Genomic DNA, 26,614 nt, shown 5'->3' on the forward strand with positions numbered 1-26,614 from the left:
CTCTGGTGCTTCTTCTATTTATGTCTGTTCTACTCACTGTATGTTCCTCTTTATTGTGCTGTCCCTTTATGTCTGTTCTACTCACTGTATGTCCCTCTCTCTACTGCTGTCTCTTCATGTCTGTTCTACGCACTGTATGTCCCTCTCTCTGCTGCTGTCTCTTCATGTCTGTTCTACTCACTGTATGTCCCTCTCTCTACTGCTGTCTCTTCATGTCTGTTCTACTCACTGTATGTCCCTCTCTATGGTGCTGTCTCTTTATGTCTGTTCTACTCACTGTATGTCCCTCTCTATGGTGCTGTCCCTCTATGTCTGTTCTACTCACTGTATGTCCCTCTCTATGGTGCTGTCTCTTTATGTCTGTTCTACTCACTGTATGTCCCTCTCTATGGTGCTGTCTCTTTATGTCTGTTCTACTCACTGTATGTCCCTCTCTCTGCTGCTGTCTCTTCATGTCTGTTCTACTCACTGTATGTCCCTCTCTCTGCTGCTGTCTCTTCATGTCTGTTCTACTCACTGTATGTCCCTCTCTCTACTGCTGTCTCTTCATGTCTGTTCTACTCACTGTATGTCCCTCTCTATGGTGCTGTCCCTTTATGTCTGTTCTACTCACTGTATGTCCCTCTCTCTGGTGCTGTCTCTTTATGACTGTTCTACTTACTGTATGTCCCTCTCTCTGGTGCTGTCTCTTCATGTCTGTTCTACTCACTGTATGTCCCTCTCTCTGGTGCTTCTTCTATTTATGTCTGTTCTACTCACTGTATGTCCCTCTCTATGGTGCTTCTTCTATTTATGTCTGTTCTACCCACTGTATGTCCCTCTCTATGGTGCTGTCTCTTCATGTATGTTCTACTCACTGTATGTCCCTCTCTATGGTGCTGTCTCTTTATGTCTGTTCTACTCACTGTATGTTTCTCTCTCTGCTGCTGTCTCTTCATGTCTGTTCTACTCACTGTATGTCTCTCTCTATGGTGCTGTCTCTTTATGTTTGTTCTACTCACTGTATGTCCCTCTCTATGGTGCTGTCCCTTCATGTCTGTTCTACTCACTGTATGTTCCTCTCCATGGTGCTGTCTCTTTATGTCTATTCTACTCACTGTATGTTCCTCTCTATGGTGATGTCTCTTTATGTCTGTTCTACTCACTGTATGTTCCTCTCTATGGTGCTGTCCCTTTATGTCTGTTCTACTCACTGTATGCTCCTCTCTATGGTGCTGTCTCTTTATGTCTATTCTACTCACTGTATGTTCATCTCTATGGTGCTGTCTCTTTATGTCTATTCTACTCACTGTATGTTCCTCTCTATGGTGCTGTCCCTTTATGGCTGTTCTACTCACTGTATGTTCCTCTCTATGGTGCTGTCTCTTCATGTCTGTTCTACTCACTGTATGTTCCTCTCTATGGTGCTGTCTCTTCATGTCTGTTCTACTCGCTGTATGTTCCTCTCTATGGTGCTGTCCCTTTATGTCTATTCTACTCACTGTATGTTCCTCTCTATGGTGCTGTCTCTTTATGTCTATTCTACTCACTGTATGTTCCTCTCTATGGTGCTGGTGCTGTCTCTTCATGTCTGTTCTGCTCACTGTATGTTCCTCTCTATGGTGCTGTCTCTTTATGTCTATTCTACTCACTGTACGTTCCTCTTTATTGTGCTGTCCCTTTATGTCTGTTCTACTCACTGTATGTTCCTCTCTATGGTGCTGTCTCTTTATGTCTGTTCTACTCACTGTATGTCCCTCTCTATGGTGCTGTCTCTTTATGTCTGTTCTACTCACTGTATGTCCCTCTCTCTGGTGCTTCTTCTATTTATGTCTGTTCTACTCACTGTATGTCCCTCTCTATGGTGCTGTCTCTTTATGTCTGTTCTACTTACTGTATGTCCCTCTCTCTGGTGCTTCTTCTATTTATGTCTGTTCTACTCACTGTATGTTCCTCTCTATGGTGCTGTCTCTTTATGTCTGTTCTACTTACTGTATGTCCCTCTCTCTGGTGCTTCTTCTATTTATGTCTGTTCTACTTACTGTATGTCCCTCTCTCTGGTGCTGTCCCTTTATGGCTGTTCTACTCACTGTATGTTCCTCTCTATGGTGCTGTCTCTTCATGTCTGTTCTACTCACTGTATGTCCCTCTCTATGGTGCTGTCCCTTTATGTCTATTCTACTCACTGTATGTTCCTCTCTATGGTGCTGTCTCTTCATGTCTGTTCTACTCACTGTATGTTCCTCTCTATGGTGCTGTCTCTTTATGTCTATTCTACTCACTGTATGTCCCTCTCTATGGTGCTGTCTCTTAATATCTGTTCTACTCACTGTATGTTCCTCTCTATGGTGCTGTCTCTTTATGTCTGTTCTACTCACTGTATGTCCCTCTCTATGGTGCTGTCTCTTTATGTCTGTTCTACTCACTGTATGTCCCTCTCTCTGGTGCTTCTTCTATTTATGTCTGTTCTACTCACTGTATGTCCCTCTCTATGGTGCTGTCTCTTCATGTCTGTTCTACTCACTGTATGTTCCTCTCTATGGTGCTTCTTCTATTTATGTCTGTTCTATTCACTGTATGTTCCTCTCTATGGTGCTGTCTCTTTATGACTATTCTACTCACTGTATGTTCCTCTCTATGGTGCTGTCCCTTCATGTCTGTTCTACTCACTGTATGTTCCTCTCTATGGTGCTGTCTCTTTATTTCTATTCTACTCACTGTATGTTCCTCTTTATTGTGCTGTCCCTTTATGTCTGTTCTACTCACTGTATGTTCCTCTCTATGGTGCTGTCTCTTTATGTCTGTTCTACTCACTGTATGTCCCTCTCTATGGTGCTGTCTCTTTATGTCTGTTCTACTCAATGTATGTCCCTCTCTCTGGTGCTTCTTCTATTTATGTCTGTTTTACTCACTGTATGTCCCTCTCTATGGTGCTGTCTCTTCATGTCTGTTCTACTCACTGTATGTTCCTCTCTATGGTGCTGCCTCTTCATGTCTGATCTACTCACTGTATGTCCCTCTCTCTGGTGCTTCTTCTATTTATTTCTGTTCTACTCACTGTATGTCCCTCTCTCTACTGCTGTCTCTTCATGTCTGTTCTACTCACTGTATGTCCCTCTCTCTGGTGCTTCTTCTATTTATGTCTGTTCTACTCACTGTATGTTCATCTCTATGGTGCTGTCCCTCTATGTCTGTTCTACTCACTGTATGTCCCTCTCTCTGCTGCTTTCTCTTTATGTCTGTTCTACTCACTGTATGTCCCTCTCTATGGTGCTGTCTCTTTATGTCTGTTCTACTCACTGTATGTCCCTCTCTCTGGTGCTTCTTCTATTTATGTCTGTTCTACTCACTGTATGTTCCTCTTTATTGTGCTGTCCCTTTATGTCTGTTCTACTCACTGTATGTCCCTCTCTCTACTGCTGTCTCTTCATGTTTGTTCTACTCACTGTATGTCCCTCTCTCTGCTGCTGTCTCTTCATGTCTGTTCTACTCACTGTATGTCCCTCTCTCTACTGCTGTCTCTTCATGTCTGTTCTACTCACTGTATGTCCCTCTCTATGGTGCTGTCTCTTTATGTCTGTTCTACTCACTGTATGTCCCTCCCTATGGTGCTGTCCCTCTATGTCTGTTCTACTCACTGTATGTCCCTCTCTATGGTGCTGTCTCTTTATGTCTGTTCTACTCACTGTATGTCCCTCTCTATGGTGCTGTCTCTTTATGTCTGTTCTACTCACTGTATGTCCCTCTCTCTGCTGCTGTCTCTTCATGTCTGTTCTACTCACTGTATGTCCCTCTCTCTGCTGCTGTCTCTTCATGTCTGTTCTACTCACTGTATGTCCCTCTCTCTACTGCTGTCTCTTCATGTCTGTTCTACTCACTGTATGTCCCTCTCTATGGTGCTGTCCCTTTATGTCTGTTCTACTCACTGTATGTCCCTCTCTCTGGTGCTGTCTCTTTATGACTGTTCTACTTACTGTATGTCCCTCTCTCTGGTGCTGTCTCTTCATGTCTGTTCTACTCACTGTATGTCCCTCTCTCTGGTGCTTCTTCTATTTATGTCTGTTCTACTCACTGTATGTCCCTCTCTATGGTGCTTCTTCTATTTATGTCTGTTCTACCCACTGTATGTCCCTCTCTATGGTGCTGTCTCTTCATGTATGTTCTACTCACTGTATGTCCCTCTCTATGGTGCTGTCTCTTTATGTCTGTTCTACTCACTGTATGTTTCTCTCTCTGCTGCTGTCTCTTCATGTCTGTTCTACTCACTGTATGTCTCTCTCTATGGTGCTGTCTCTTTATGTTTGTTCTACTCACTGTATGTCCCTCTCTATGGTGCTGTCCCTTCATGTCTGTTCTACTCACTGTATGTTCCTCTCTATGGTGCTGTCTCTTTATGTCTATTCTACTCACTGTATGTTCCTCTCTATGGTGCTGTCTCTTCATGTTTGTTCTACTCACTGTATGTTCCTCTCTATGGTGCTGTCTCTTTATGTCTATTCTACTCACTGTATGTTCCTCTTTATTGTGCTGTCTCTTTATGTCTGTTCTACTCACTGTATGTTCCTCTCTATGGTGCTGTCTCTTTATGTCTGTTCTACTCACTGTATGTCCCTCTCTATGGTGCTGTCTCTTTATGTCTGTTCTACTTACTGTATGTCCCTCTCTCTAATGCTTCCTCTTCATGTCTGTTCTACTCACTGTATGTCCCTCTCTATGGTGCTGTTTCTTTATGTCTGTTCTACTTACTGTATGTCCCTCTCTCTGGTGCTGTCTCTTCATGTCTGTTCTACTCACTGTATGTCCCTCTCTATTGTGCTGTCTCTTTATGTCTGTTCTACTCACTGTATGTCCCTCTCTCTAATGCTTCCTCTTCATGTCTGTTCTACTCACTGTATGTTCCTCTCTCTGGTGCTTCTTCTATTTATGTCTGTTCTACTCACTGTATGTCCCTCTCTATGGTGCTGTCCCTTTATGTCTGTTCTACTCACTGTATGTTCCTCTCTATGGTGCTGTCTCTTCATGTCTGTTCTACTCACTGTATGTTCCTCTCTATGGTGCAACCTCTTTTTGTCTGTTCTTCTCCCTACCTGTGCCTCTCTCTGCTTCTGCACATCTTTTCATTTCACTGCATTTCTCTCTTTGGCTGCCTGGCACTGTAAATATCTCTGACTGTTACTTTGTCCTGGTATTTTTTTATGCCATAAGGATGCTGGTTATTTAAAGTACAGTCCTCTTTCCTGCAGAACCAGTACATCTATGGTGTTTAGTCCTCTTTCCTGCAGAACCAGTACATCTATGGTGTTTAGTCCTCTTTCCTGCAGAACCAGTACATCTATGGTGTTTAGTCCTCTTTCCTGCAGAACCAGTACATCTATGGTGTTTAGTCCTCTTTCCTGCAGAACCAGTACATCTATGGTGTTTAGTCCTCTTTCCTGCAGAACCAGTACATCTATAGTGTTTAGTCCTCTTTCCTGCAGAACCAGTACATCTATGGTGTTTAGTCCTCTTTCCTGCAGAACCAGTACATCTATGGTGTTTAAGCAACCATTGCTCCTCTGTTCCTAAATTTCTGTTAGAAAGGAGTTTAGTGTTTCCATATCTTTGACTGAAATATACTGAATACTATCTATGCTTTGCCTCTGTGGATCACTCATGTTTCTTAATAACTTAAATGGGAGGTAGCAGAAGTTGTTGACTTTGTTTCTGAATTTTACCACAATTAAATTAACTTGTTTAAAAAAAAAAAAAAAAATCTATGTAAAAACAAGGTGTCAATTTTCCTTTAGTCAGCAAGTGGGGCAGTAACCATATTATTCCATGGACCTTTAATATTGGGGGGGGGGGGACATTTTCAAGTTCCACTTAGTTGGCTGATGAGTAAATGTTTTTTGTTGGTAACAGTATTCTTCAATGTAGAAGTTCTTTAAAGTTATTGTAAAGTTTAATGGATAAGTGCCCGGTAACTAAAAATAATCTTAAAAACAGGGGCACTTTCATTCTTTAAACTTTACAACACTTATTTTTTAAAATACTTAGCTTTGTGTTATGGTAAACATAACGCCGATCCTCTGTCCACAGCTCCTGCTTTCTTTAGCAGATCGATGACAAATTCGGCTTCCTCCAATTGTTGTGTGCCCCCTTTGGCATCCAGCTCGTGAGGCACGCAAGGATTAAAGGAAGCAGGTTCCTCATCAATATGCTAATGAAAGGACGAGCTGCAGGTGGAGGATCTGTGTTATATTTACCATAACGGAAAGGTGAGTAATTTAAAAAAATAAGCGTCATTGTAAAGTTTAATGAATGAAAGTGCTACTGTTTTTATGATTACTCTAAGTTACCGGGCACTTATTCATTAAACTTTACAATCGCTTTAATGACTATATAAAAGTAAATTTACCAAAAAGACAAGTACATGCACAGGGATTAAAGGGCATCCGCCCCCCTGATCTCCCTAATTTAGCTCCATGCCCCACAAGATAATGTTGTGGTGACATTTTTATGCTGTAGATATGATCTACAATCTTAAAATAGTGACTATGCATTGACACTCATTCAGTTTTAAAGTTACTTTAGATAAACAGACATTACTTTTAGCTTCCCATCTTGCAACTTGAGGTTCTTCAAAAAATATAAGATTGTTACGCATGTGCAATGATACTGTAACAGGTGGCGCTGCATGAATCTCTCCGTCCTTCTCTGGCTGTGTTACCCCTAAAGTATTTGTAAGCAGAGGGTCCTCGGGGTAAGGATGTGTCTGCAGCCCCCCACTTAAGATCTAAAAATAAATCCCGAAGTTAGTGTAACATAATCCTTTATGTTGTCTACTCAAAATAACATTTATAGCACAATATTGTAAAATATATTTTACTTTGTAAATAGATCACATACTGTTGCTAATGAAATATGATCTTTCATTTCAAATAACTAAACTTGGAAAGAATGAAAACTGAATTATAAAATGAAAACATTGTGAACAAAATGCTGTATCATATTCATCCAAAATAAGGTAACAACCAAATCCACACTATAAAGCTTTGAGAAGAATTGGCTACTAACACTGACAGTATGGGGGATCAGTAATCAATCTGATGGCCTGCAAAATGTTGTACAGAGATTGGTTAGCTCAGAATACAAGTTAATTAACATTTGTCCCTAACTGGTCATAACAAAGGAGACCAGGAACGAGGATTCCTTCACATTTTATAAGAGGTGTATTTCTGATTTGCTGAACCTTTTTACTGTGATAACAAAATTATAATGTTAAATGATTTTAAAACATTTCTTTTGCATTGCAGTGCTTAATTGACCGTATATACTATGTGTCTAGCAACCCTTTAAAAAGCAGAAACTGCAATGCTCAACTCCATTCACAGACTAGAGTATTGATTGTGAAGTTGGGTGTAGATGCTGTAAATGTCTTCTTCAAGAGAGGGCCAATCTTGTCTTTACCCCAAGTGAAGAATGTTCTTATCTACAATGATACACATCACTGGGAAGCCATCTGGGCCTATACTCATGTAACAGGAAGTCTAGTCTTGCCTGAATTTATCTACTGCTAATGCTCAGGGACAAACCTTACCTCTACTATGGTCCAGCCCCTGTATTGTTTGCACTGTGGAGGCAGATCAAACAGATCAAAATAATAGACTCCACCTAGTGTGGCAAACTGGCGCAAGTCCACCACATCATCTTCATCCTCAAGGTTATCATCGTTTAATAGAGGCAAAGAGGATACACCTGCAGAAACATCACATTAGTGCAAAAATTGTACATGAGACAGCAATTAGTAGAAATTAGATGACATGCAATTGTTTGTTAAACTGTTGTTCAAATCAGCCAATAGGATTTCAGTAGCTCTCATCCTATTTGCTGTTTTGAATAGCCAATAGGATTTCAGAAGCTCTCATCCTATTGGCTGATTTGAATTTGAAGAATCAAATCAGCCAATAGGAATGCAAGGTACGCCATTATGAAACGGCTACCTTGCATTCAACTTCAGGTACGGCGACGACCGTATGAAGAGGACGCTCCGTGCAGGATGTCTTCGGTTTCCTGGATGGCTCAGCTCCGCACCGCCGGGATGAAGATAGAAGACGCCCCCGGGATGGATGAAGATGCCGTCGCCAGGATGAAGACCTTGTTGTTGTTTTTAGATTAGGGCTCTGAAAAAGAGCTGAATGCCCTTTTAAGGGCAATACAAAAGAGCTAAACACCCTTTTAAGGGCAATGCCCATACAAATGCCCCTTTAGGGGCAATGGATAACTTAAGTTTTTTTTTAGAGTTAGGTTTTTTTATTTTGGCGGGTTGGTTGAGTGGTGGGTTTTACTGTTGGGGGGTAAAAGAGCTGATTTCTTTTAAGGACTTATGGTAGTTTATTGTATGCTAGGAGGTATTTTTATTTGGGGGGGGCTTTTTTATTAGATTAGGTGTAATTGTTATTTTTGATCATTTCGTTTATTTTTTGTAATCTTAGTGTTTTTTATTTTTCGTTATTTTAGTGTTTATTATTTTTGGTAAAAATTTTCATAGGATTTGTTTGTTTTTTTAGTTGTAATTTAGATTTTTTAATTTTTTTCGTAGTGTTAGGTCTTTTTAAATTTGTAATTTAGATATTTTAATTGGTAGTTTTTATTTTATTAGAATAGTTATGTTAGGTTAATTTATAGTTTAATGTTAGGTGTTACAGAAGCATTAGTTATTTTGTTGTGAAGAGCTTATTTCCCAGCAGCAATGCCTGAACCAGCCAAGCCAGCGCCTAAGAAGGGCTCCAAGAAAACCGTAACAAGTATCATTTCATAAAGAGTTAACTTTTTTTCAGCTTTTAGAAACTATTTTCTAAATACAAGTTTGCTGGCCTCAGCTCTAAGTTTAGTGATAAACAATCCCATTGTCTAATCACCTACGGAGTCAGACTGCTAATTGATAAGATGAACTGCATTGTTTTCTTATGTGTAACTTGTTATCTGAAGTACTGTAATCCTATTGTGGCCTGTCAAAGGACATTGTCTCTCTATCTAAATGTGTGATGGGGGATTTTATGCTTCCCCCCCTGGGAGTGCCCTGTGTGCATGTAACCTCAATAAAAAAGCAGGCTGGGCATCCCAGTCCTGAGTTCTTGGTTGACCCTCAATCGCAGCGTTGACTCGTTTTTGTGGGCAGAAGGGTATCCTAGCTGTACTACAGCTAAGGGGGATTATTCTATATTTGCGAGACTCATATAGAATACTATGGAAAGCAGCTTCTCCCCTCTTCAGCAATAGGGATCCAGGCTACTAAGCGGTCCATCTCTCAGCGAGACTAAGGGTAACCGTAACATTTGGCGGCAGCGGTGGGATTTTCCTGGATTTCCTAGGAGAGGTACAGAACGGATGGAGAGCGCTTACGAAAAATTGAAGCGTACAACCCTAAAGGATTTACTTGAAAGCAGAGGGGGGTACGCCAGCAACCGGCCGAGGAGAGAGCTGATCGCAGAATTGACCGAACTGGATCAGAGCTTCACAATGGCGGAAACACCGACCACGATTAGTGACGAAAAAACCAGGATTGTTCGGGAGAGGCTCTCACTGTACGGGCTGAACCCCTCCATGGAATTGGTACAGCAGTTGATGGCGGAAGCGGACGAGGATATACGAAAGACTCGAGCCCACAAACTCAACCTAGCGAACGCACACCGCAATGCTGAAGCCCCGCAGGTAATCATCCCTGTCGAAAAATGCTGGGAGGCCCAAGATACCGTATGCGGCATTTCGATCCTTCCTAGAGAGCGAGACAGGGATTGATGAATATTTGGCGGACTTCGAAAGGCAATGTGCCCTGCACCAGATTCCCAACAGGGAGTGGCCCACGATATTGTCTGGGAAACTATCCGGGCGAGCCCTGGAAGCCTTTCGTATTCTGGGTGCTGAGGAAGTGTCACAGTATGAGCTAGTTAAGGAGACACTGTTGCGACGGTACGCGGTAACTCCGGACACGTATCGCCGACAGTTTCGGGGCACGAAAAAGAAGCCTAACGATACCCATATGGAATGGGCGCACCGAATGCGGAGAGCGGCAAATCACTGGATGAGCGGAAGTAAATCGGTGACTGGTGAGGAAATTTTACAATTGTTTCTCTTAGAACATTTTTATAATGGCATGGAACAGCAAGGGAAGGAATGGCTGCGAGACAGGCGGCCTTCTACCTTAGAAGAAGCAGCCAAATTGGCCGATGAACATTATGACTCCCGTCTTCACGAACCCACGAACTACCGAGCTCCAGCACGGGTCGAACCCAGAGAGGTTTACCGTGCACCCCCTCGTGCTGAATTCCGAGCCCCGGTGCCCGCAGGGCCCGCCCGACACTCAGGACCACCCAATAACAGCTCTGAGCGTCCCACACGGATTTGCCACCGATGCAAGCAACCAGGGCATTTCATGGCTAGCTGCCCCCTTAATATGCACCAGACACCCAGGAATTACAATTACCCCTCTGGGTCATATCGTCCGGCCCGGGCCCTCTGTGTTAACCAAGAGGCCCCTATGGAGGAATATTTGGGGCCGCTTCACGAGGCGGACCCTGTATATGCTGCCTCAGATAACCGCCAGCACCATCGGCAGAAGGTATGGCTCGAGGGGCGATCTACCGAGGGATTGAGAGACACAGGGGCTACTATCACGCTGGTACAGAGTCATTTGGTGCCAAAGCACAAGCGATCCGGACAGACTGTGGCCGTTAGAGTGGCGGGGGGGGGATGTGTACAAAATTCCAACAGCTAAAGTGCATCTTGACTGGGGAGCGGGAAAGGGGGCTGTGAACGTGGGCATAATGGATAATTTACCTGCCGAAGTACTACTGGGCAACGATTTGGGCCCCATGACTTCTGCCTATGCTCCAGTATGCAACAACGAGGCGGACCCAGTGACTACACGGGCCCAAGCCCGGACGGAGCGAGAGCTCTCACCAGTGCGGGAGACACAGGTAAGACCTACCCCGACCTTGCCTGACATGTTAGGCCCCATACCCTGGGACACCCCAGATGCTTTCGAGACAGAGTCTAAGACTGACCCGACCTTACAAAAGTACCGGGAACAAGCAGAGACCAGAGGGGGCGGGGCAGATAACGAAACATTCTTATGGGAAAAAGGGAAACTATACCGTTGGACAGAGAAAAGGGGACAGCGTAGGCGACAGCTGGTAGTGCCCCACAAATACCGTCAAGAAATCCTCAAGATAGGCCACGACATCCCCTTAGCAGGCCACCTAGCCGTAACCCGTACCCTACACCGCATTACTCACACGTTCTTTTGGCCAGGGGTACACGCTGACGTTAGAACTTACTGTAACACCTGCGATGTGTGTCAACGAGTAGGAAGGCGATCACCCTAAAGCCCATCTAGTAAATATGCCCATTGTAGAGGAACCCTTCAGCCGGGTTGCTATTGACCTAGTGGGACCACTGGCTACCACTAGTCCCTCCGGTAAGCGCTACATTCTTACCGTAGTGGACTACGCTACCAGGTACCCAGAGGCTGTCGCCCTATCCAACATACAAGCGGATACGGTAGCGAATGCACTAGTACAGGTGTTCTCCCGGGTAGGATTTCCAAAAGAAATCCTATCCGACCGAGGCACCCAATTTACGGCTGAATTGACCCAACAACTCTGGAAGGGTTTGCGAAATTAAGTCCCTCCTGAGCTCCCCATACCACCCCCAGACGAACAGGCTGTGTGAGAGGTTCAATGGGACCCTCAAGCAAATGCTCAAGACGTTCACTCAGGAATACCGAGACTGGGAACGCTTCCTGCTGCACCTCCTATTTGCTTATCGGGAGGTGCCCCAGGAAATGACAGGGTTCTCTCCCTTCGAGTTGCTCTACGGAAGAAAGGTACGGGGACCCCTAAACCTGATCCGGGAGCACTGGGAGGGAGAGATGGAGACTGACGGTGTCCCCATTGTGCCATACGTGCTGGAACTCAGGGACCGAATGGAGCAATTAGCCAAATCCGTGCGGGCTAATCTCCAGTCGGCCCAGAGAAGACAGAAAGTATGGTACGATCGGGGGGCCCGAAAGAGAATCTTCACCATAGGACAAAAGGTGTTAGTACTTAAGCCGGTGAAGACAGACAAATTGCAGGCGTCCTGGCAGGGTCCCTACCAGATCGTAGAGAAAAGGGGAGACACCACTTATGTGATAGCTAGCTGCCACAACAACAATCTTAGAAAGACATTCCATGTAAACATGCTCAAGGAATATTTTGAGAGACCAGAGAACGTGACGGCCGTATGTTGTTCCCCTCAGGAAGACCCCGACAGTCTACCCATTCCAGACCTATTAGAAAAGAGTCTCCCCACAGGTATAGTGGCTCAGGTTCAGATAGGAGACCGACTTAGCCCCACTGAAAGGGAGCAGCTCAATCAACTCCTACAGTCCAAACACCTCACCTTCTCCCCGAAGCCAGGGTACACTACTTTAACCACCAAGCTCCCTAGCGCCAGGCTCCGTACCGAATCCCCGAAGCAGTTAGGACAGGAATGAAGAAGGAGATCGATGAGATGCTCCAACTCAGGGTAATTGAGCCCTCCGATAGTGCCTGGGCCTCCCCAGTTGTCTTGGTGCCCAAGAAAGATGGGACCACCCGGTTCTGCGTAGACTATCGGAGGCTCAATGAAAAAACCGTGACGGACGCTTACCCTATGCCCAAGGTTACTGGCAGATTCCCCTGGCCCCGGAGGCTATCCCCAAGTCGGCATTCGTCACCCCATTCGGCTTATATCAGTTTAGGGTAATGCCGTTTGGGATGAAGAATGCCCCAGCTACATTCCAGCGCTTGGTGGATTGGCTCCTGGATGGCTTCCAGAGTTTTGCTTGCGCCTACTTGGACGACATAGCGATCCACAGTGAGTCCTGGGAGGACCACTTAGCTCACGTAGGAATGGTTCTGGATCAGATCCGGGCTGCTGGCCTGACTCTGAAGCCAGAAAAATGCCACTTTGGGATGGCCGAGGTACAGTACCTGGGTCACCGGGTGGGGTGTGGAAAGCAGCGACCAGAGCCGGCCAAGATAGAAGCTGTCGCCAATTGGCCCACCCCCATCACTAAGACTCAGGTCCTAGCCTTCCTGGGCACGGCAGGGTACTATAGACGGTTCGTACCAGACTACAGCACACTTGCCAAACCCCTGACTGACTTGACCAAGAAGAACTTACCTCGACAGGTCCTGTGGTCTCCCCACTGTGAAACGGCTTTCCAGGCTATCAAAAATGCTCTAATTAACGCTCCTGTCTTGGCGGCCCCAGCCCTTAACAAACGTTTTATCGTCCATACAGATGCTTCCATGTTCGGGCTGGGAGCCGTCCTCAGCCAAGTAGGCGAAGATGGAGGGGAGCATCCAGTTGCCTACATCAGCCGGAAGCTCCTGCCCCGCGAAGTCAGCTATGCAGCGGTCGAAAAGGAGTGTTTGGCTTTGGTGTGGGCATTAAAGAAATTGACTCACCGACCATAACCCGTTGGTGTGGCTGAACCGGGTCTCTGGAGATAACGGCAGGCTATTACGTTTGAGTTTATCGTTGCAACCCTTCAATTTCACCATTACTTACAGACCTGGGAAACAGAATGGCAACGCCGACGGGTTGTCCAGACAAACCGACCTCAGCCCCGCATAACCAGCGGTCTGGACAGCCTTAGTCTGCCCCCAAAAGGGGTCAGACCGTGTCTGCCAGAGTGTTCCACAGAAAGGGAGCACTGTTACAGAAGCATTAGTTATTTTGTTGTGAAGAGCTTATTTCCCAGCAGCAATGCCTGAACCAGCCAAGCCAGCGCCTAAGAAGGGCTCCAAGAAAACCGTAACAAGTATCATTTCATAAAGAGTTAACTTTTTTTCAGCTTTTAGAAACTATTTTCTAAATACAAGTTTGCTTGCCTCAGCTCTAAGTTTAGTGATAAACAATCCCATTGTCTAATCACCTCCGGAGTCAGACTGCTAATTGATAAGATGAACTGCATTGTTTTCTTATGTGTAACTTGTTATCTGAAGTACTGTAATCCTATTGTGGCCTGTCAAAGGATATTGTCTCTCTATCTAAATGTGTGATGGGGGATTTTATGCTTTCCCCCCTGGGAGTGCCCTGTGTGCATGTAACCTCAATAAAAAAGCAGGCTGGGCATCCCAGTCCTGAGTTCTTGATTGACCCTCAATCGCAGCGTTAACTCGTTTTTGTGGGCAGAAGGGTATCCTAGCTGTACTACAGCTAAGGGGGATTATTCTATATTTGCGAGACTCATATAGAATACTATGGAAAGCAGCTTCTCCCCTCTTCAGCAATAGGGATCCAGGCTACTAAGCGGTCCATCTCTCAGCGAGACTAAGGGTAACCGTAACATTAGGTTTATATTTATTTCACAGGTAAGTTTTTATTTATTTAAATAGAGTTATATTGTAATTTTAATTTTAAGTTAGGGGGGTTTTAGGTTTAGGGGTTAATAGGTTTATTTAGTGGCGGAGATGTGAGAGACCCGGAGGTTTAGGGGTTAATAACTTGATTTAGTGGTGGCGATGTCGGGGAGCGGCTGAATAGGGGTTAATAACTGTATTATAGTGGAGACGATGTCGGGGTGCGGGGAATAGCGGTTAATATATTTAAATAGTGTTGGCGATGTGGGTGGGCGGCAGATTAGGGGTTAATAACTTTATTGAATAGTTGCGATGTGGGTGGGCAGCAGATTAGGGGTTAATAGGTTTAATTTAGTGTTTGCGATGCGGGAGGGTGGCGGTTTATGGGTTAATAGGTAGCTTATGGGTGTTAGTGTACTTTGTAACACTTTAGTTATGAGTTTTGTGAAACATTTTGGTTACACAAAATCCAAAACTACTACTTTCAGATGGCGGTATGGATCGTGTCGGTAAAGGCTGTAACCCAAGCATTTTAGCCTCACCGCACAATCTGTAATACCGGCGCTATGGAAATCCCACGAAAAAACATAATTTATGTAAGAACTTACCTGATAAATTAATTTCTTTCATATTGACAAGAGTCCATAAGCTAGTGACGTATGGGATATACAATCCTACCAAGAGGGGCAAAGTTTCCCAAACCTCAAAATGCCTATAAATACACCCCTCACCACACCCACAATTCAGTTTAACGAATAGCCAAGTAGTGGGGTGATAAAGAAAGGAGTAAAAAGCATCAAAAAAAGGAATTTGTAAATAATTGTGCTTTATACAAAAAATCGTAACCACCATAAAAAGGGTGGGTCTCATGGACTCTTGCCAATATGAAAGAAATTAATTTATCAGGTAAGTTCTTACATAAATTATGTTTTCTTTCATCTAATTGGCAAGAGTCCATGACCTAGTGACGTATGGGATAGTAATACCCATGATGTGGAACTCCACAGAAGAGTCACTAGAGAGGGATACAAATTATAAGTCATTTTTGGCTGAAAAAATTAATCTACAACTCGAAATATACGTTTATTCAGATAAATGAAAAGAAAAACGTAAACATAAGCAGAGGAATCAAACTGAAACAGCTGCTTGAAGAACTTTTCTACCAAAAACTGCTTCCGAGGAAGCAAATACATAAAAACGGTAGAATTTAGTAAATGTATGCAAAGAAGACCAAGTTGCTGCTTTGCAAATCTGATCAACTGAAGCTTCATTCTTAAAAGCCCACAAAGTGGAGACTGATCTAGTAGAATGAGCTGTAATTCTCTGAGGCAGGGCCTGACCCGACTCCAAATAAGCCTGATGAATCAAAAGCTTTAACCAGGATGCCAAGGAAATGGCAGAAGCTATCTGACCTTTCCTAGGACCAGAAAATCTATTAATGTTGCTACAATTCACAACCTTAGGTAGAAATTTTAATTAAGTCCGCAAAACTGCCTTATCCTGATGGAAAATCAAAAAAGCAGATTCACAGGAAAGAGCAGATAATTCGGAAACTCTTGTAGCAGAAGGCCAAATGGAACAACCCTTTCCAAGAAAGTAGTTTAATGTCCAAAGAATGCATAGGCTCAAACGGAGGTACTTTTAAAGCCTTCAAAACCAAATTAAGATTCTAAGGAGGAGAGATTGATTTAATGACATGCTTGATACGGACCAAAGCCTGCACAAAACAGTGAATATCAGGAAACTTAGCAATCTTTCTGTGAAATAAAACGGAAAGAGCAGATATTTGTCCCCAGACAAACCTTTATCCAAACCATCCTAAAGAAACTGTAAAATTCTAGGAATTCTAAAAGAATGGCAGGAAAATTATGAGAAAAACACCATGTCTTTCAAACTCGATAATAAATCTTCCTAGAAACAGATCTACAAGCCTGTAACATAGTATTGATCACTGAGTCAGAGAAACCTCTAAGCACTAGGCGTTCAATTTCCATATCTTCAAAATTTTATGATTTGAGATCCTGATGGAAAAACGAACAGAAGGTCTGGTCTTAAAGGAAGTGGCCAAGGCTGGCAACTAGACATCTGAACAAGATCCGCATACCAAAACCTGTGAGGCCATGCTGGAGCTACCAACAACACAAATGATTGTTCCATGATGAACTTGGAGATCACTCTTGGAAGAACTAGAGGCGGGAAGATATAAGCAGGTTGGTAACACCAAGGAACTGCTAACGCATCCACTGCCTCCGCCTGAAGATCCCTGGACCTGGACAGGTACCTGAAAGGTTTATTGTTTAGATGGGAAGCAATCAGATCTATTTCTGGAAGACCCCATATCTGAACAATTTGAGAAAACACATCTGAATGGAGCGACCACTCCCCCGGATGTAAAGTCTGATGGCTGAGATAATACGCTTCCCAATTGTCTACACCTTGGATATGAACCACAGAAATTAGACAGGAGCTGGATTCTGCCCAAGAAAGTATCTGAGATACTTCTTTCATAGCTTGGGGACTGCGAGTCCCACCCTGATGATTGGTATATGCCACAGTTGTAATATTGTCTGTCTGAAAACAAATGAACGGTTCTCTCTTCAACAGAGGCCACACCTGAAGAGCCTTGAAAATAGAACAGAGTTTTAAAATATTGATTGGTAACCTCGCCTCTTGAGATTTCCAAACCCCTTGTGCTGTCAGAGATCCCCAGACAGTTCCCCAACCTGAAAGACTTGCATCTGTTGTGATCACAGTCCAGGTTGGACGAACAAAAGAGGCTCCTTGAACTATACGATGGTGATCTAACCACCAAGTCAGAGAGAGTCGAAAATTGGGATTAAATTGTGATATCTTTGTATAATCCCTGCACCATTGATTCAGCATACAAAGCTGGAGAGGTCGCATATGAAAACGAGCAAAGGGGATCGCTACTGAAGGAAATAATTGAGACTGAAGGTTCCGACAAGCTGAATCCGATTTTAGTCGTCTCTTGTCTGTTAGAGACAGAGTCATGGACACTGAATCTATCTGGAAACCTAAAAAGGTGACCCTTGTCTGAGGAATTAAGGAAATTTTTGGTAAATTGATCCTCCAACCATGTCTTTGAGAAACAACACTAGTTGATTTGTGTGAGATTCTGCAGAATGTAAAGACTGAGCTAGTACCAAGATATCATCCAAATAAGGAAACACTGCAATACCCCGTTCTCCGATTACAGAGAGTAGGGCACTGAGAACCTTTGAAAAAATTCTTGGAGCTGTTGCTAGGCCAAATGGAAGAGCGACAAATTGGTAATGCTAAAAAAGAGAATCTCAGAAACTGATAGTGGTCTGGATTAATCGGAATATGAAGATATGCATCCTGTAAGTCTATCGTGGACATATAATGACCTTGCTGAACAAAAGGCAGAATAGTCACCATTTTGAAAGTTGGCACTCTTACAAAACAATTCAAAATTTTTAGATCCAGAACTGGCCTGAATGAATTTTCTTTCTTTGGGACAGTAAATAGATTTGAATAAAACCCCAGGTCCTGTTCCTGAAACAGAACTGGTATGATTGATTACCCCTGAAAGATCCAGATCTGAAACACACTTCAAAAAAGCCTGATCCTTTACTGGATTTGCCGGGATGCGTGAGAGAAAAAATCTTCTCACAGGAGGTCTTACTCTGAATGCTACTCGGTACCCTTGAGAGACAATACTCTGAATCCATTGATTTTGGACAGAATCTGCCCAAATGCTTTGGAAGAATCTTAATCTGCCCCCTACCAGCTGAGCTGGAATGAGGGCCGCACCTTCATGCAGACTTGGTGGGTGGCGTTGGTTTCTTAAACGGCTTGGATTTATTCCAACTTGAAGGTTTCCAATTGGAACCAGATTCTTTAGGGGAAGGATTGGGTTTCTGTTCCTTATTTTGTCGAAAGGAACGAAAACAGTTAGTTTGGAGTTTTGGGAAAAGATCCCTAAAGCTTCTAACTGCTGGCAAAGGATACAATTTTTTAAACCTTGAAGAAGGGATAAAAGAAGTACCAGGCCTATTCCATTCCTTAGAAATCATATCAGAAATAGCATCAGGAACTGGAAAAACCTCTGGAGTAACCACAGGAGGTTTATAAACAGAGTTTAAACGTTTACTAGTTTTAACATCAAGAAGACTAGTTTCCTCAATATCCAATGTAATCAACACTTCTTTTAACAAAGAATGAATATACTCCATTTTAAATAAGTAGATTTATCAGTGTCAATATCTGAGGTAGGATCTTCTGAGTCAGATAGATCCTCATCAAAGGAGGATAATTCAGTATGTTGTTAGTCATTTGAAAATTCATCAACTTTATGAGAAGTTTTAAAAGACCTTTTTTTTAAGTTTATTAGAAGGTGGGACAGCAGACAAAGCCTTCTGAATCGCATCAGCAATAAAATCTTTTATATTCACAGGGATATCATGTACATTAGATGTTGAAGGAACAACAGGCATTGTATTATTACTGATGGATACATTCTTTGCATGTAAAAGCTTATCATGACAACTATTACATACCACAGCTGGAGATATAATCTCCACAAATTTACAACAGATACACTTAGCTTTGGTAGAACTGTTATCAGGCAGCAGGGTTCCAACAGTGGTTTCTGAGACAGGATCAGATTGAGACATCTTGTAAATGTAAGAGAAAAAAACAACATATAAAGCAAAATAATCAATTTCCTTATATGACAGTTTCAGGAATGGGAAAAAATGCAAACAGCATAGCCCTCTGACATAGAAAAAGGCAAGAGGCATATAGGAATGGGGTTTTAAATAATTAAATTATTTGGCGCCAAGTATGACGCACAACGCAAACTGAATTTTTTTTGGTGCTAACAACATTCGGAAATGACACACTCGCGTCATTGCAGACGCTCCTTGTATAAGGACTTGGTTTCAATTAAGAAGCCGGAAATGACGAACTTGCGTCACCGGAGGTCCTTCGCGCCAAAAAATTCTCGCGTCAAGAATGGCGCAATAAACATCAGTATTTTGCGCCTCGCAAGCCTAATTTTGTCCGCAAAATTTTAGTGAAAAAGCAGTCAATTTGAAAAAAAAGAGACTAAACCCCAGGTAAGAGAAATATTTTCTAATTCTAATTTCTAATTCTAAATATGTTTTTTCCAAAATATGAAACTGAATAGTCTGCAAAAGGAAATCTACATAAACCTGACTCATGGCAAATATAAGTACAAAACATATATTTAGAACATTATATTAATACATAAAGTTCCAAATCATAGCTGAGAGTGTCTTAAGTAATGAAAACATACTTACCGAAAGACACCCATCCACATATAGCAGATAGCCAAACCAGTACTGAAACAGTTATCAGTAGAGGTAATGAAATATGAGAGTATATCGTCAATCTGAAAAGGGAGGTAGGAGATGAATCTCTACGACCGATAACAGAGAACCTATGAAATAGATCTCCCAAGAGGAATCCATTGCATTCAATAGGTGATACTCCCTTCACATCCCTCTGACATTCACTGTGCTCTGAGAGGAATCGGGCTTCAAAATGCTGAGAAGCGCATATCAACGTAGAAATCTAGCACAAACTTGTTTGTAAAACTGAATTGTGGGTGTGGTGAGGGGTGTATTTATAGGCATTTTGAGGTTTGGGAAACTTTGCCCCTCCTGGTAGGATTGTATATCCCATATGTCACTAGCTCATGGACTCTTGCCAATTACATGAAAGAAACGTTATTTTGAGTGTGGGACTGACGTTGCATTACAGGCTAAAATCCTTGCAGTATAGCTATACCAACACAACTCCCAATAGTGCGTTACTGTTTTTACGCTGAACGTGCCATTTTTTCATTATTAAAAGCCGCAACGCAAAACTCGTAATCTAGGTGTAAGTTAATAAAAAACTGACAGGCAGGGACTATTCCTGAGCCATCCCCTAATAGGGCCTGAAATGGCCAAGATCAAAGTGAAGCGTAAATACTTATTGGCTGATACAGGAATCAATTAACTAACAAGGACTTTGATGGATCGTAAAATAAATAAATGTAAGTGTATTAAAATACTCAAACCAGCTTGTTTAATATATTCAAAAGCAATAACAAGTGAAACACATTAAAATACTTTTACATCTCTACTACTAGGTTTACAGACTGCAGAGTAAATAATTTATACTGAGAATCTGAACATACTCCCATACTGATAACACAAACCTTCTGATGTGTCACCGCCAAACTGGCTTTCTGCTTTTTTTTCTATCTCTTCTGCAGGCTTTTCGCGTGATCCATTCACGCTTTTAGTTTCCTCTCGGACAGATAAAGAACTCAGGACGCTCTAGAAAACATTTATTGTTGGAGAAATATAAATTAGCCATCCTTTGTCTCTGGAACTAATAATATGGGATTGTACCAATGATCCTGGTATAAACGTAACACACACCATTAATAGGATCAGGAAAAGACACGGCATAGCTACCCATAGCTACCCTCTTTTGCAAAATTAGAGTTAAATTATATTATGGTTGTAAACTTTATGAGTGAAGAGCAATTTACCTTTTAATTTCTTCCAAACTGACTAACAGGCCCCAGCTCAAGGTGGAGATGATTATTAGAGAGAAAAATGAGCAATAATACATGTTCTAATGTGCTACAGCATTTTATTTTTGGCTATATTATGTGAATAGAACGATACATTTAACCCTTCTATGAATGGATTAAACACATAGTTAAAGGGATAGTAAACACCAAAAATGTTATTGTTTAAAAAGATAGATAATTCCTTTATTTACCATTCCCAGTTTTGCACAACCAACACTGTTATATAAATATACTTTTTACCTCTGTAATTACCTTGTATCTAATCTTCTGCTGACTGCCTCTTTATCTCAGATCTTTTGCAAACTTGCATTTTAGCAATTAGTTCTAAATCTTAAATAACTCCACGTGCATGAGCACAATGTTATTTATATGAAACACATGAACTAACACCCTCTAGCTGTAAGAAACTGTAAAATGCATTCAGATAAGAGGCAGCCTTCAATGGCTTAGAAATTAGCATATGAGTCTACCTAGGTTTAGCTTTCAACAAAGAATACCAAGAGAACAAAGCAAATTTGATGATAAAAGTAAATTAGAAAGTTGTTAAAAATGACATGCCCTATCTCAGTGATTTTTAACTTTTTTTTTGCCGTGGCACACTTTTTTACATTAAAAAATCCTGTGGCACACCACCATCCCAAAATTTAAAAAAAATCACACATTGTAGCCTAATACAGCATATATATATATATATATATATATATATATATATATACACATACACACAAACACACACATACTGTATGTATTGTGCTGTTATGCCATGGGAGTAAAAAACAAGCAAAGTTTAAAAAAAAAAGTCGCACTGTTTTCAGTCTGCCGTGGCACACCTGAGGATCTCTCACGGCACACTGGTGTGCCACGACACACTGGTTGAAAAACACTGCCCTATCTGAATCATGAAAGTTTAATTTGGACTTTACTTTCCCTTTAAAGTCAGCTCCAAACCAGTAACGCACTAGCCATTTAGGAACAGCTTACAGTGGAGCAAAAAAGTATTTAGTCAGCCACCAATTGTGCAAGTTCTCCCACTTAAGAAGATGAGAGAGGCCTGTAATTTTCATCATAGTTATACCTCAACTATGAGAGACAAAATGTGGAAACAAATCCAGACAATCACATTGCCTGATTTGGAAATAATTTATTTGCATATTATGGTGGAAAATAAGTATTTGGTCACCTACAAACATGCAAGATTTCTGGCTCTCACAGACCTGTATCTTCTTCTTTAAGAGGCTCCTCTGTCCTCCACTCATTACCTGTATTAATGGCACCTGTTTGAACTTGTTATCAGTATAAAAGACACCTGTCCACAACCTCAAACTGTCACACTCCAAACTCCACTTTGGTGAAGACCAAAAATAAAATTGTAGACCTGCACCAGGCTGGGAAGACTGAATCTGCAATAGGCAAGCAGCTTGGTGTAAAGCAATCAACTGTGGGAGCAATAATTAGAAAATGGAAGACATACAAGACCACTGATAATCTCCCTCGATCTGGGGCTCCACGCAAGATCTCACCCCGTGGGGTCAAAATGATCACAAGAATGGTGAGCAAACATCCCAGAACAACACGGGGGACCTAGTGAATGACCTGCAGAGAGCTGGGACCAACGTAACAAAGGCTACCATCAGTAACACACTACGCCGCCAGGGACTCAGATCCTGCAGTGTCAGACGTGTCCCCCTGCTTAAGCCAGTACATGTCCGGGCCCATCTGAAGTATGCTAGAGAGCATTTGGATGATCCAGAAGCGGATTGGGAGAATGTCATATGGTCAAATGAAACCAAAGTAGAACTGTTTGGTAGAAACACAACTCGTCGTGTTTGGAGGAGAGAGAATGCTGAGTTGCAACCAAAGAACACCATACCTACTGTGAAGCATGGGGGTGGCAACATAATGCTTTGGGGCTGTTTCTCTGCAAAGGAAACAGGACGACTGATCCGTGTACATGAAAGAATGAATGGGGCCATGTATCGTGAGATTTTGAGTGCAAACCTCCTTCCATCAGCAAGGGCATTGAAGATGAAACGTGGCTGGGTCTTTCAGCATGACAATGATCCCAAACACACCGCCCGGGCAACAAAGGACTGGCTTCATAAGAAGCATTTCAAGGTCCTGGAGTGACCTAGCCAGTCTCCAGATCTCAACCCCATAGAAAACCTTTGGAGGGAGTTGAAAGTCTGTGTTGCCCAGCGACAGCCCCAAAACATCACTGCTCTAGAGGAGATCTGCATGCAGGAATGGGCCAACATACCAGCAACAGTGTGTGACAACCTTGTGTGAAGACTTGCAGAAAACGTTTGACCTCTGTCATTGCCAACAAAGAATATATAACAAAGTATTGAGATGAACTTTTGATTTTGACCAAATACTTATTTTCCACCATAATTTGCAAATAAATTCTTTCCAAATTAGACAATGTGATTGTCTGGATTTGTTTCCACATTTTGTCTCTCATAGTTGAGGTATACCTATGATGCAAATTACAGGCCTCTCTCATCTTCTTAAGTGGGAGAACTTGCACAATTGGTGGCTGACTAAATACTTTTTTGCCCCACTGTATGTGTGTAGCCAGATCATGTCCATCTCAGGAAAGGCAGCACATTGCCAATCTGGAGATTCTTTTAATCATGTGTTTAACACCTGAATTAACACCTATATTTATCTGTACTACATTGGATCATCTAGCATTTTTGCCATTCAGTTATTTTTTTAATCCAAATACAACCATATTAACTGCTTTATGTATAGGCCATACCATACCTTTCTGCCCTCAGACTTCGTTTCCTCATCTGTTATAATAATATTTTCTCCTGTTGGTATCTGATCATTGTCCTCTGTCTTCACATCTTCTACGTGGTTCTCAGGATCAGTAATCTCTGCTGATAGATCAGTTTCCTCCACTTCTTTTATCCGGGGAAAGAATGAGAGACTCTGGTGTGACAGATGGTCATAATTAGTGTGTAGGATGCGCACAGCTACACTCTTCACAGCTAGCGGCTTTGGTAACTCAAATCCAATGGCTTCCTCCACAAACTCGTAACCTTTAAATCTAGAAGACAACGTGAATGTGTTCAGAAACACAAAAAACGATGTTATCCCAATTTATCCTACAATATCTTAACTTTTTTCAGCTGTTTCCCATTTAGGGCTTGATTACAAATGGAGCGCAAAAATACTAGTGCTGTTAATCGCTAACTTTGCTTAAGTTTAATCAACAGCATTACTATGTTTGCACTGGTATGACAAGCTGATGTATTATTTTATTATTATTATTCTTTATGTATAAAGCGCCAACAGATTCCGCAAGCGTTGTCCATGGGTACAAAGATAAAAGTACAGTACAATACAATATAAAAGATACCGGACAAAATTTAACAAGCAAATTGAATTGAGTGCCCTGTTCCCATGGGAACTTACAATCTAGATGGGTAGGAGGGTGAGAAACAAGAGGTGGGGACTGCAAAGGTGAGAATGATGTTAGTGTGGAGTTAGATGAGGGCAGCTATTAGGCAAGTGGAATTAATTTGTTACTGATTTGGAGATAGGCTTCCCTAAACAAAAAGGTCTTTAGGGAGCGTTTAAAGGAGGAGAGGTTAGGGGAAAGTCTGTCAGCTCAAGAAAGTGTGTTCCAGATGGTTGGTGCTGCACGAAAGAAGTCCTGTAGTCTAGCATGGGAGGAGGTGATGATAGAAGATGCAAGGAGGTCATTGTTAGATCGTGGGCTGGAGTATATTTGTTGATGAGTAAGGACAGGTAGGGGGGGCTGCGTTGGTAAGGGCTTTGTAGGTCAGGGTGAAAATTTTTAATTTAATTCTGCTGTGGATGGGGAGCCAGTAGAGGGACTCGCAGAGAGGTGCAGCAGATGCAGAGAGGAGAGGTGGATTAGTCTAACAGAGGCATTTAGGATGGATTGAAGAGGGGAGAGGCGAGAGAGATGAAGGCCAGTTAGTAGGTTATTACAGTAGTCGACTCGGGAAATTACCAGGAAGTGAATTAGCTGTTTAGTAGTTTCAGCACTTAGAAATGGATGAATTTTGAAGATATTGCGTAGGTGGTTGCCACAGGATGAAGAGAGCAATTGGATGTGGGGTATGAAGGACAGATTGGTGTCAAGTGTAACTCCTAGGCAGTGGACTTGGGGTGATGGGGAGATAGTCGTGTCACCAACAGTGATTGAAAAATTAGAAACTGGAGTAGATTTAGAGGAGGGGATTAGAAGGGACTCAGCCTTGGACATGTTGATTTTTAGGCGGTGAGAGGCCATCCAAGAAGAAATGATAAACAGACACTGATGTGAGAAATGACAGAAGGAGAGAGTGCAGGGGTGGATAGGTAGATCTGAGTATCATCAGAATAGAGGTGATAGTTGAACCTATAGCTACTGATAAGTTTATCCAGTGAGGAAGTATAAACAGAGAAGAGTAGAGGACCCAGAACAGACCCTTGAGGTACTCCAACAGAAAGAGGCAATGAAGAGGAGGAGTCGCCAGCAAAGGAGATAGAAAATGACCTATTAGAGAGATAAGAGTGGATCCAGGAGAGGGTAGTGTCAGAGAGCCCAAGGGAGCTGAGAGTCCGTAGAAGAAAAGTATGGTCAACGGTGTCAAAGGCAGCAGACAGGTCAAGTAAGATAAGTATAGAGTAGTGGCCGTTTTTTTAGCATAAAGAAGATCGTTAGTAATCTTGGTGAGGGCAGTCTCAGTTAAGAGTTGGGGACAGGTGGATGGTAAGTGTTTTGTTCAAAAAGTAGTCTGGCAGGTCTTGAGCACTAAAGGCAGATGAAGGGGGTGGTGCAGATGGATAGAGGAGAGAGTTGAAATGAGTAGATATAAGAGAAGAGAAGTAGGTTTGCTTGGCTAAGTGAAGGGCAGTGAAGTAAGAATAAAGAATGAATTTATAATGGAGGAAATCTGGTTCAGAGCGGGATTTCCTCCAGGCACTTTCAGCAGCACAGGAGCATTTTTGCAGGTAGCATGTTTGTTTAGAGTGCTAAGGTTGGAGCTGGCGATGTGAGGTTTTGCGTATTTTGGGAGGAGCAAGATTGTCAAGTGCACAGGAGAGAGTATTGTTATAGTGGGTTGTAGCAAGGTCAGGGCAGGATATTGTGGAAGTGTGGGGGAGGCGTTTTTGAATAAGGTTGGAAAGTTGGAGAGTATCCACAGAGTGCAAATTTTTACAGGTGCGGGGGCGAGGGGGGAGAAGTAGGTTTAGCTTGTACATTAAGATTATAGGTGAGCAGATGGTGGTCTGAGATGGGAAATGGGTGACACGTGACTTCAGAGAGAGAGCAGAGGTAGGAGAATACCAGATCAATAGAGTATTCGTCACGGTGAGTAGGGAATAGGGTGGATTGTGAGAGACCAAAGTTTGTGAGTGAGAGAAGCTTAGAGGCAGCAGGGGCAGATGGGTTATCAATGGGGATGTTGAAGTCCCCCAGGATTAAAGCAGGTGTATTTGTAGAGAGAAAGTGAGAAAGCCAGGCAGCAAAGTTGTCAATGAATTGGGAGGTTGGTCCAGGGGGCGATAGACAACTGCTACCCTGAGGGAGAGGGGGGAGAACAGGCGGATGCAATGGACTTCAAAGGAGGAAAAGGAGAGAGATGGATGAGGATGCAGGTGCTGATAGGAGCAGGAGGGGGAGAGTAAGATTCCAACACCGCCA

General features: G+C 42.6%; 1 protein-coding gene across 1 annotated transcript in view; it reads right to left on the minus strand.

The window, feature by feature from the left end:
• DNAI7 (dynein axonemal intermediate chain 7) overlaps positions 1-26,614 on the minus strand; it is a 188,526-nt gene that overhangs the window by 70,593 nt on the left and 91,319 nt on the right. Inside the window, exons 8-11 of the mRNA XM_053719083.1 lie at positions 23,713-24,001; positions 20,563-20,683; positions 7,559-7,716; positions 6,568-6,754 (exon numbers count right to left, since the gene is read on the minus strand). Coding sequence (XP_053575058.1) covers positions 6,568-6,754; positions 7,559-7,716; positions 20,563-20,683; positions 23,713-24,001 — 755 coding nt within the window. The remainder of the gene's footprint in view (positions 1-6,567; positions 6,755-7,558; positions 7,717-20,562; positions 20,684-23,712; positions 24,002-26,614) is intronic.

The sequence above is a fragment of the Bombina bombina genome, chromosome 6, assembly GCF_027579735.1.
Source record: "Bombina bombina isolate aBomBom1 chromosome 6, aBomBom1.pri, whole genome shotgun sequence".
Classification (NCBI taxonomy): domain Eukaryota; kingdom Metazoa; phylum Chordata; class Amphibia; order Anura; family Bombinatoridae; genus Bombina; species Bombina bombina.